Genomic DNA, 10,747 nt, shown 5'->3' on the forward strand with positions numbered 1-10,747 from the left:
ATAACCAAAAAAAAAAATTAAAAATCTTAAAGGAGAAAAAAATATATAAACTGTTAACATTTAAGTTTATAGTATTTAATTTTTTTCGTGCATTCGTTACGTTCACTGGAGTGTGTTCCATGATTTTCCTTACCCCTTTTTTTTATTTCTTTTTCTAAGAGGGAGATGGCTGAACATTGGCAATTTATTTGTGATTGATTTGTATTTCTATTCCTTTTTTTTTTCAAGTGAAAAAGTTATGTGGGCGGGGAAATATTAGAAAAAAAATTAGCACCATTGATTTAAGACTATTTTTCGAAGTATTTGAATGATAAATTGATTTGTACAAAATTTGGAAAAGTTTACTAATGCCAGATGAAATTGTAATGTCAAAAAAAAAATCATTGATCAGTTAAAAAAAAACTGTCGTAAATTTCTATAGGAATTTTCTGGATATTCCAGATAATTCAGGCAGTCAGACAAAATAAATTCATTGTAACTTTCACTTCGTTGTTAAATAAATGCATTTTTGTAAAAAAATAAACCCCCATTCTCATTTTCCACATCGAATTTATTGATACCATCAAATTGTACAGTGACTGTTTCTGTTCTGTTCATAATAAATTTGCGATTAGCAGCGTGCTGTTCTGTTCCCCCCCATCATCCCCACGAAGTAACCAAAAACTAAAAATCATCCGCCAAGAAAAAAAAAGAGATAAAAATAAAATTTTAAGTTGCGTTATACTACCTTACTCTACTCTTTGCAAGTTATAACTCGTGAACTATCGAAAAAGTCTCCAAAACTGAATACATTTCCCGGAAGTCATCATTCCCCCGAGGTCCAGAGAGAGTTCCCACATAAAACCCCGTAATGTTTCAATAAAGACACTTTGATTCTCCATCCCTCCAATAAAACCATAAAATCACACCAAAAAATGTTCCCCCTTCTGAGACCTCCCTCCCCTGATGCTCAAAAACTCACGAGAACAGCCGTCACTACATAATTAACGAAATAACGAAAATAAAGATCAAACTCAGTAACATTTCCCCTCGAAGTTAACGATTACCAGAGGATATTACCCCAATGAGGTCGTGGATGCCCTGGAGTTGTTTCAATAAAGAAATAAAGATAAATCGTAATAGTAAAGGGTGCCTGGCGGTGTCCACAGACCCACCAAGAGCTCACCCTCACCTCACCATCGCTCCCGTGAATCGATCAGTCGATCATCATCTTGCATTACAATGCACGAAGTCAATTCTGCCTCGACGAACCTCTGGATCCCTCAGGTGTTCAATTTCCACCATTTCCTGCTAAGTAGTCACCTGCAACGGTGTCGACTCCACCTTTCAGCTCCTCGTTATCATTTTCCATCATATCCCATTATTTTCCGTTATTATCCATTATTTTCCATAGGCAGAACGAACAATGAATTATCTCAATCCCACCGGAGTCCCAACCGTCTCTTGCAGCATCACCGATCTCCCCCGTTGTTATAATAATACTCTCGATGTTTTAATGTCTGTAATAATTTGTTTTTTTTTTTAATTGTCTCAAAGAAGTTTGTACGAGCCTCCTCAGTCGCTCCCGCGACACTGCATGGCGAATGGATTGACCAGCCACATCTGGACGGCTCAATACGGCTGCGAGAATTGTCCAGGCTGGGACTGTCCCTGATAAAATCCACTCCTGTCCCCCTGGTAAGTGGAATCCTGCGAGAGGAGTCCATCCATCTGCGACTGGAAATCACCAACGGCAAACGAGTCCTGGGAGAGTTCAGCCTGACTGAGACCAGGCTGGGACAGACTGAATCCAGGCTGTGACATTCCCTGAGTAGTTCCTTGAGTCAGTGGTAGTCCTGGTTGACTGAAGGGCTGAGTGTTCTGATCGTTCTGACTCAATTTACCAACTCTGGGTCCTTTTCCCTTCATTCCCCCAGGATTACGACGATTCCTCTGGTTCTGTCTTGCCTGCAGTGCCTGTTGATGCTGATTGTAAAACCGGGGTGGCACATGAGCCATATTCATGAACATCCCCACAGGCACTGGAACATTATTCATGGCTGCCTGAGCCCGTTCAGGGCTTATGTAGCTTATTGTGTCGTGAGTTCTACTGAACATGTCGAGGGGTACATTCCTCTGGTAGTAAGGATTGTGGCTCTGATTGCCATTCATCTGGCCGCCAGATCTATCATACACTGATCCTGGTATCAGGGCCTCCCTGGCATCGTACATCGAGGTCGACATGAAGTGAGAGCCTGGATTGGCCGAGTTGATTAATTTCTTGGGCTTTGCAAACTGAATCATCGATTCTTTGAGATTGTTCAGGGGCCCCTCCACTAGCACTTTCTGCTCCTTGTAGAAACTCAGGAGGTGGTTCCACAGTGGTTGCTTGGATAGGACCTTTGGATTGCCAACGATTATGATACCGTATTTGGCTCGAGTCAGGGCGACGTTCAGCCTCCTGGGATCATTCAGGAAACCAATGCCCTGGTGTTCGTTCGATCTGACACACGACATGATGATTATGTCCTTTTCGCGTCCTTGGAAGGCGTCAACACTTGCTACTTCGATCTCTTGGTAGAGCTTTGAGTGCAGGGAGCCCTGATACTGCATGTACTGTACGAGATAGGCTCGTTGTCCCTCGTAGGGAGTGATAACACCAATCTGCTCAGGTTTAACTCCACAACGAAGAAATCTCGTGGTGATTTTCTCCACGTTCGATGCTTCGGTTCTGTTCAGGTACGAAGTACCACTTCCTGCTATCTCCTCCTGTCCTTGAGTCACATAAAAGAACATTGGTTTGTCTGGCACTGGCCAGGGAAAGTCAATCTTCACGAGTTTTCTCTCGTCTGCGCAAACACCATTCTGGAGTGAACCCTCGTAGAAGAAATTCGAGGGGAATCTCGATAAATCTGGATGCATTCTGTACTGAACCTCGAGTCTGAAAGGTCTTATCCCCAGGACAACGAGTCGTTCGAAGAGAGACTGAGACAGTCCAGCTCGTGCTGCTTTCTTGCACATCACAACAGGCCCCAGTTGACAATGATCTCCAACGAGAATCAGCTGTTTAGCCCCCAGTACCACTGGTACCATGCACTCAGGCTCAGTTGCCTGCATGCTCTCATCGATGAGAATCGAATGGAACTTTAGTCTGTGGAGGCGAGGATCCCCAGCTCCCACACATGTACAGCAGATAACATCAGCAGCCTCCAAGAGCTCCTTCTCAGCAGCTTTCTTCAGTAATCTGTAACGTTTCTCATCAGCTGATGATAACTCTCCAGTCTCATCCTTGAGCTGCTGGAGCTTCTGCAGCTCAGTGTTGGTCTCCATATTTTTTATCTGATTGTGAAGAGCGAGGAAGGAGACTGGGGAGTCGATAGCTTCCCTGGATTTAGCACAGAGGCGAACCACTTTGAGATTGGACTTGTGAATTTTTTCAGTGAGTTGGTCGACTGCGGTGTTCGATGGAGCACACACCAGGACTGGTCCTCCATTCTGTTTTACCAGTTGATAAACGATCGTTGCGCTCGTCACTGTCTTTCCTGTACCCGGGGGCCCCTGGATCAAAGACAGGGGACGTTGTACAGCATGCTTGACGGCATAAACCTGCGAGCGATTGAGATCTGGCAGGTTGGGGGCACTGAAATGCTTCGGCAAGTGACAACGAAAGAGCACCTCCTCCACCTCGTGCCCCAGCAGACGATGATAGATGTACGCAGATACAGATGAGTCATCCACGGCGAATTTTCGAAGTGCAAGCTGCATTCTATCGAAGCTCGTGCTTTTCCAGATAAAATCCACCACGAAATTGCAGGTACACTCGGTTGGAGCACCTGAATTGTTCTTCAATTCGATGCCAACCTCTTCACCGTAGTTATCTGGGATCTTTATGACGTGTCCTATCCCTGACCAGGGCTTGTGGATTTCTCCCAGATAGCGGAGCCTCAACTCATCACCGTGCATGAGCTTCATATCACCGTCTGTCTTCGCCAGCATGAAGTAAGCGATTGTCTTCTTGTTAAGACCGACGTCCCAACGGACCTCGATGTTCTCCTGAGTCTGGGATTCCTTCAGGCGTTTGTCGTAGTCCGCCTCGAGCTTCACCAGAGGACCGAAAATATTTTGGTACTGATAGCCATCCTCGTAACGCAGGAGTACTTGCTGGGGCTCCTCGTCCACTCCAGGTTTCTCCAGATCCTGGAATGTCGCGTCCACGTTGTCACGCCACAGCTCCTCAAGTTTATTTATCTGCTGAGCTGAGATTTGACGCGCTCGGAGCTGCTCCTGCTCCGAGGGAATTTTCACCAGCCACGCAAGGAAACTACGGTCCTCGATCAGGGGCTTCCATTGCTCTTGATCCCAATTCATGTCCTTCAGTGAACTCTGCGCAGCACAAGGTTGTCTGCACAACAATACAACGACCGAATCAGCTTTGGCAGGAATAAATCCAAGGACGAAGACGTTCCTGACAGCGCAAGAGTAGCATTCCAGAATGGTTTCACCCAGGGGTCCATCCCTGTAGAAGAATATCTAACGATTAATGCCCGAAAGCCCTGCAAATCTCAAATAAAAGGGGTCCACTTTGAAATTTACTGACCTGTGTAGAGTTACTTCCTTGTGCTTGGCTCTCACCAGGTGATTAATAATGTGTGATCCCGAGGTGTTGCCTCTACCATTGCAGAACCACTTCCTGCAGACGTTGCACATAACAACGCACGAGGCCTCGTGAATCCCGCAGTACTTGCACGCGTGCTCTGGCAAGTCACGATTGTAGAATGCCTCTTCCTCTTCCTCCTCGAACTGCAGCTCTGCCAGGTTCTGAGCTGCACCAGAAATCTTGAGATCGAGAGCTGAACTTCCGTTTGTTCCATTGATCTGAAATAAACTCATTACCCCTCAATTAGAGACGGTTTGATTTTTGATCAAACCGAATCGATTTTGCCGTCTCAAAGTTCTCAATGTTAAAAAAATATCTAAAGTGTCCATATTGCCCGAGTTTCCCTCAACTCGAATGACATTGCAGAAACTCTGAAGCTCAAGGACTTCAAGGTCACTGCAATTTTAGCACTGGGATTTCAAGTCTTCCGGGGGACTGAATTCCACGACTGAAGACCCCAGGGCCCCTGACAATACGCCGACCCCAAAAACGTGCCCCAGACATCGTAAATATTTTTTCAAGACTTCCAGAGAAAACTCCAGAAGGCTTTGAGGTTATGTGGAAACCGCGTGGGTGCCCCGAGCCCCTCGCCCTTATAATCAACTGATCAGAAAGTCAAAATCACCTGGATCGGCTGACTTTGCTGGCTCTGCCCATGATCATGCTGTGACGCCTGTGTCTGACTCGGTGATGGCAACGTAAAGTCAGTAAAGTCAAATTCACTTCCCTGTGTGTCAGCACCAATGAGATCAGCCTCCTCGGTGTCCAGGAATGTCAGGGTCTGGCTGCTGGGTCCATACGCATCGACACTCATTATGTCCAGTCTCTTCCCCAATGGCAACTCAAAAATTCTCGTCGATTAACCAGAAACACCCGAAAAAAAAATCACGACACGAATGACCCACGTATGTCCCCGCTCTTTTTACCTGTCTTCTCCCACCAACTCCGAGACCACTCGACAGTAAGCAATTTATTTATGCTCTCATAACACTTCTCACTCGCTGATAACCACCGATTATTGTGCCAACGGCACACGATGATAAAGAAGAATTCAACCAAAAAAAAAGCAGGCCACCAAAAAATCTACGCCATACTACCTTTAGCTCTCTCCAACCAATTACGAGACACAAGTGTAGTATGCGTATTTTTTTCTAACCCCCTCTTTTTTATTTTATGTGTGCGCTAGTCGTCTGTTACGTCATCAGCTGATTTCCGAGGGAGCAGGCGTTTCTTTTGACGTTCGAATAACGAGACTGTAAACATTTATCGAGGCGGGTCATTGTTTATCCGATGCATCTCCGGAATTATCGAAAAATTGCATAGCTCTTCACTAAATAAACCTAGGAGAAACATAACAATTGCCGTAATTGTCGCAATCATTTAATATATTTCAGGTTGGTTATTATTTTGAATAATTTTTTTCATTGACACTTATTCCGTACAATTTCGATTCCATTACCATCTTAAGGGTTTGAGACGCATCAGGAAAAGAAGTAAGATAGGGAAATACGAAAGATAAAAACAAAGAGACGCTATTGATACGGCTCTGTCCTTAAAAATTTATTGAAATCTCCAGATTCATCGATTCTATCATACATTATAAAACGGTATAATTGCGGTTTTTATTATAAAAAACGTAAATAATATTACAGCAATAAATTGAAGGATTTTCACTGTGAAAAATCAGTTACTTATATTTCGGATGATTTCATACGAAGAATGACAGGAACACTTGTGCAGGGAAGAATTCCGAGCTCAGTCACAACAGCTGTTATCAGCTCGGGGGGTGTTACATCGTACGTGAGATTGAGAAGATTCAAATTTGGATGCGCCTTCCAATTAGCTAATGCAGTGCTCCCAATGGCTAGCTCATTGGGGTCACCAATTTCATTGTTAACTATCGAGTCTGTCTGAACTCTTTCGCAGGTTTTGTACGTCTCGCAGGCGACCAACACGGGAATGTTGAAGGCCTTTGCCATTAAAGCTACTTGAGCTGTTCCCAGACGTGACATTATCGCACCATTTGCGAAAATCGCGTGAACACCGAGCAATACTTTGCTCACCTGAAAATAGAATTACAGGCAATACGTAGATATATTAAAGGAATAATCTTTATTAATGGAATAATCTTTCCAGAATACTCACTCCCTCTTTCTTTATTATATTGCTGACTTGCGTTATTCTACCGTAGGAGCATTCGATTCCGTGTTTAGCTAGTCTTCTCAGTAATTCTCTACCTTCTAAAAACGGTCTACCATCAAGAATGACAACTCGAAATTTTTTCCCTTTGTCGTGAGCCTCGCAGAGGATTTTTCGGATCAAAGAAGAACTAAAAATAAAAAAAAATATATAATTGAGCAGGGGTGATTACTGTGATTATGTCTTAATATCATGGGCTATTAAAGTGAAATTTTTCGTGAAAATTTCAAAACAATTTTTTTTATCGGTCGCGCCTTTCGTTTCATCATCGAAAATTATTTTTTCTCCACAAAAATACTGAATTATCAAGATAACTCACTAGCTACACGTGAGAATGACATCTCCATCCGAAATTTTTGTTTGAATGGCTATAGAGATGGCCTTGCCCGCCAGAAGAATCTGCTCCTGTATATAGGTGTCAATGGCAGCTGCCAATTTCGTTTTAGCCTGTGGATAAGAATTAGCGAATAAATTCAGAAAAATACCAGAAAAATTCCTCACAAATTCCACCAACGAACCTCATTATCCGAGGTCTTTGAGTTCAGCTGTGTGATTTGCCACTTCAAGTGCCTTAGAGCATTGTGCATTGTGATGGCCATGGGCCTGCAGTGGTGGAGATAAGCCGCGTGTTCCTGGAGACTTGCCTCTAGTCCCCTAGTGAAATCTGCCTGTGAGGGCCTCTCAAAGTCTTCGATCAATTCCTTGATGGCTGCTAGGAAAGCAATGCACCTGGCATTACTACCCACAATTATTTTCTCGGCGTACTGTACCCCAAGTCTCACAACCGCTGGATGAACATGAGAGTTGACAATGGGAGTGTCCACGAATGCTTGTCCTCGCTCGTGGTAAAGATGTTTAAAGAGACCAACCTCGTGACTGTTCTCCTTCGTAATTATCTTTTTTATCTTTCTCGGAGAGTTATCAAGCTTCTCCATGCATTTATCCTCAATTCCCTGGGGCTTTGGCGACTTCGGCTCATCCACGGACTGCACCACTGACTTCACTGTTGATTTTACCTTCTTCTGGGCTTCCTTTGCTGCCCTTTGGGCCTCTTGCTTCAGTCTACGTTCCTCCCTCAGTTGAGCCTTACTCTTTCCCTCGTCAGGACTCTTTCCATCTTGTTTTTTAATCTGTAACTGTCGCACTGTCATTACCTGATTTTCTATAACGTCTGAAACACTCAATTCTGACAACTTCTTTTCTACGTTTAAAATTTCCTTCTCCACTTCCTCGTCTGACATAACATTATGCGGTTTTGATTTAACTGCAGGTTTTGGGGAATTCTCCTGCAGGTGATTCGTAGAATTTATTGTAAGTGATTTGTTCGGGGTCTGGGCTGGTGATTTCAATTCCGAAGCCTCGGACTTCTGCTTGGAAACTTTGGACTTGCTCTTAGCAGCTGCTTTTGCTGCCTTCTTCGCTTCCCTCTCGGCTTTTATTTCTTCTCTCGTTTTACCCTCGGGGTTCATATTTATTTCTGCGGGCGAAATAGTCTTTCGGAGAATACTTTGTTTGTCGTTGTGCTTCGGCGATAACTTTGATGACTCATGGCTCAGTGTGAGCTCATGGCTGATGTCATGTCGTTTAGAGTGGCAGATGGGCGAGGGAATTTTCGTGCTTTGGGAAGTGTTGATTATTAATTTGGGGATGGAGTCGCCGGGTTGCAAGGCGCTCAGGGATTCCGTGATTTTCAGGTTTTTTTCGTTGTTTAAAAGCTCTTGGGGATTTTTCTCGTTGCCTGAATGAATTTCCTCCGGTGTCGGGGGAGAATTCGGTGGGGTATTTTCAGAGGTATCGAGTGACGCGGATGGGGAGGATATTGGCGAGGTGTGGGAAAATGCTCGAATTTTTTTTCGAAGACGACGGGCTTTTGATTTCGAGACTATCGGGTTTTCGGAGATTTTTTGAGAATTTTCATCGGTTTCAAGGATTTTTTTCGGGTTGTCTAGGGAGATTCCTTGGTCTGTTGACCTTCGAGCGATGATTAGACGTTTTCTGCGGAGATGACGGGCTTGGGAACGAGTTTTTTTCGTCGTCTCCTGGAGGTTCTGTACGGAGAGAAATATATTGAGGACTTGGTGATTAAATTAACGGTCCGAAGGAATTTATCAATGCAATATCGAATTTATATTATTATACTGGAAGTAGGGCACGTAAGGCAAAATAGAAATTTCAGATCTTTTTCGCAATTTTCGTGATTTAGGAATTGATTTCTGAACTAATTACTCCTCGAAAAAAAATCAATTGCACGGTGACAAGTTTAATTTTTCTTATTCAAGTTTTCCAGAAAAATCTTATTGTAAAAAAGTGTAAAGTGTCTGTTTTACCTCTTGGTTCCCTATTTGTCACATGCAACAGGTGAAAGTATGAAAATACGTCAAAGGTAATTAAGTTAATAGGTAAATGACCTAACAATTTCTAAAAAAAAAATCATTTTCCAAATCAATTAAAAAAGGTATGATGAAATTTTAGAAATAAAGGGGAAATATTGGCCTGAAAACCTCGAAAGCAGAGCACAATAGTTAGTAATGAAAAAATTGATATTTTAAATACACTCGGCACTACTCTCTGTACCTTCTCATCCATTGCCACTGTGTCAAATCTCAGACCTCCCACTGGGAAAATCAATATTAGTTAAAGAAAAATACATTTTTTTATCGATATATAAGTGTGTTGAGAAACAGATGGATTAGGTTATGTTAATTATTCATCGGGCAAGTTCCATATTGCTTCAAAGCTTTTAACTGATTAGATTTTCTCCGATTGTAATGAATAATTCTGTACCTCGTGAAATTTATTCGATGATTTTCTTGATTGTTCGTTGCAGATGTTGTAAATCCTAGTTTTTGTCACTTTGTGCAAATATTCTTAGATTTTAAGGCCCGGGTGGAGGGATTTTGGCCCGACATGTCCCTAGGAAATTCCCCAGAAAAAACGCGTTTTACGGGGACATAAATGCCAGTCCCTGTAGAACCTCAAAAAATATCATCGTAGGGTCAATAGGTAGATAATTATTTTTACCGGGCCGGTAATTAGGTCTCAGGGGTGGGAAATTGCGGAATGAACGTGTAATTTCGTTGGAAGAAACCCCCTAGATTTCACTAAGATGAATTCTCCAATGATCGTGTGGGGAAAAATATGGCGCTCAATCACTCCGGCAAAAAAACACTCCTCACAATTGACACAATTATTACATTTTTCGCGAGTTTTCCCGGAAAGATTCGATGCACTGAACGCCCGTAATTTTTGTCCGCGAGTACAAAGCGATCAGCTGTCAATTTTAGGGAAATTAAAATTAGGCAGATGGCGATAGTGGGGCGTTTCAATTTCGGAGAGGCAAAAATGAGTTTCACGGCAGAAGTGATCAGGAGCGAACAAAGGAGGGGCACTTTTGGGCGAGTGATATCCCAATGGGGGGATACAAATAAATAGGATTGGGAGGGTGAATGGCTAAATTAGGGGTTGGACAGATGCGTGAAGGTACAGGGTGGGTATAAGGATGAAACTGGAATTGAGAAAGGGGTACGTGTATAAGCATGGTATTTGTAGGCATGGTTAGGGGCGAAATGAAGGGATGAAAATGGGATGAATGCTAGCAAAAAATTGGGGGGTTTTATTTTCGCGCTCCGACGCATAGGAAACGAGATAATCGCATTTTTATGAATTGAAAGAAAATTGCACCTATACCCTTCTCTATATATTGGATCGATGCGTCTCGTCGCGAATCTGACCTTATTTTTGCTCTACGACCAATAGGAAGCGAGAAAATCGAGTTTTTCTGAATCGAAAAAAAAATCGCTCAAATCGACTTCACTATAAGTGAAATCGATGCGTCTCGTCGCGCCCTTTACGAATCTGGGCGTATTTTTGCGCTAGGACGCATAGAACGCGAGAAAATCGAGTTTTTCTAAA

The 10,747-nt window shown here is 43.1% G+C and overlaps 2 protein-coding genes across 2 annotated transcripts; both read right to left on the reverse strand.

Annotated features, from left to right (window-relative positions):
• Positions 1-214: 214 nt before the first annotated feature.
• LOC105270435 (Upf1 RNA helicase) lies at positions 215-5,790 on the reverse strand. Its single transcript, XM_011311356.1, has 3 exons — positions 5,262-5,790; positions 4,577-4,854; positions 215-4,495 (listed from the first exon to the last, which is right to left on the reverse strand). Exons 1-3 carry the CDS (start codon positions 5,448-5,450, stop codon positions 1,612-1,614), a joined length of 3,351 nt encoding a protein of 1,116 aa, XP_011309658.1. The 5' UTR covers positions 5,451-5,790; the 3' UTR covers positions 215-1,611.
• A 385-nt stretch (positions 5,791-6,175) lies between these two features.
• Positions 6,176-9,997, reverse strand: eIF2Bdelta (eukaryotic translation initiation factor 2B subunit delta). The gene is made up of 6 exons (XM_011311357.1): positions 9,620-9,997; positions 9,410-9,450; positions 7,354-8,883; positions 7,155-7,282; positions 6,782-6,965; positions 6,176-6,699 (listed from the first exon to the last, which is right to left on the reverse strand). The coding sequence occupies exons 2-6, from the start codon at positions 9,419-9,421 to the stop codon at positions 6,328-6,330; spliced, it is 2,226 nt and encodes a 741-aa protein (XP_011309659.1). The 5' UTR covers positions 9,422-9,450; positions 9,620-9,997; the 3' UTR covers positions 6,176-6,327.
• Positions 9,998-10,747: the final 750 nt, after the last annotated feature.

The sequence above is a fragment of the Fopius arisanus genome, unplaced genomic scaffold, assembly GCF_000806365.1.
Source record: "Fopius arisanus strain USDA-PBARC FA_bdor unplaced genomic scaffold, ASM80636v1 scaffold00087, whole genome shotgun sequence".
Lineage (NCBI taxonomy): Eukaryota > Metazoa > Arthropoda > Insecta > Hymenoptera > Braconidae > Fopius > Fopius arisanus.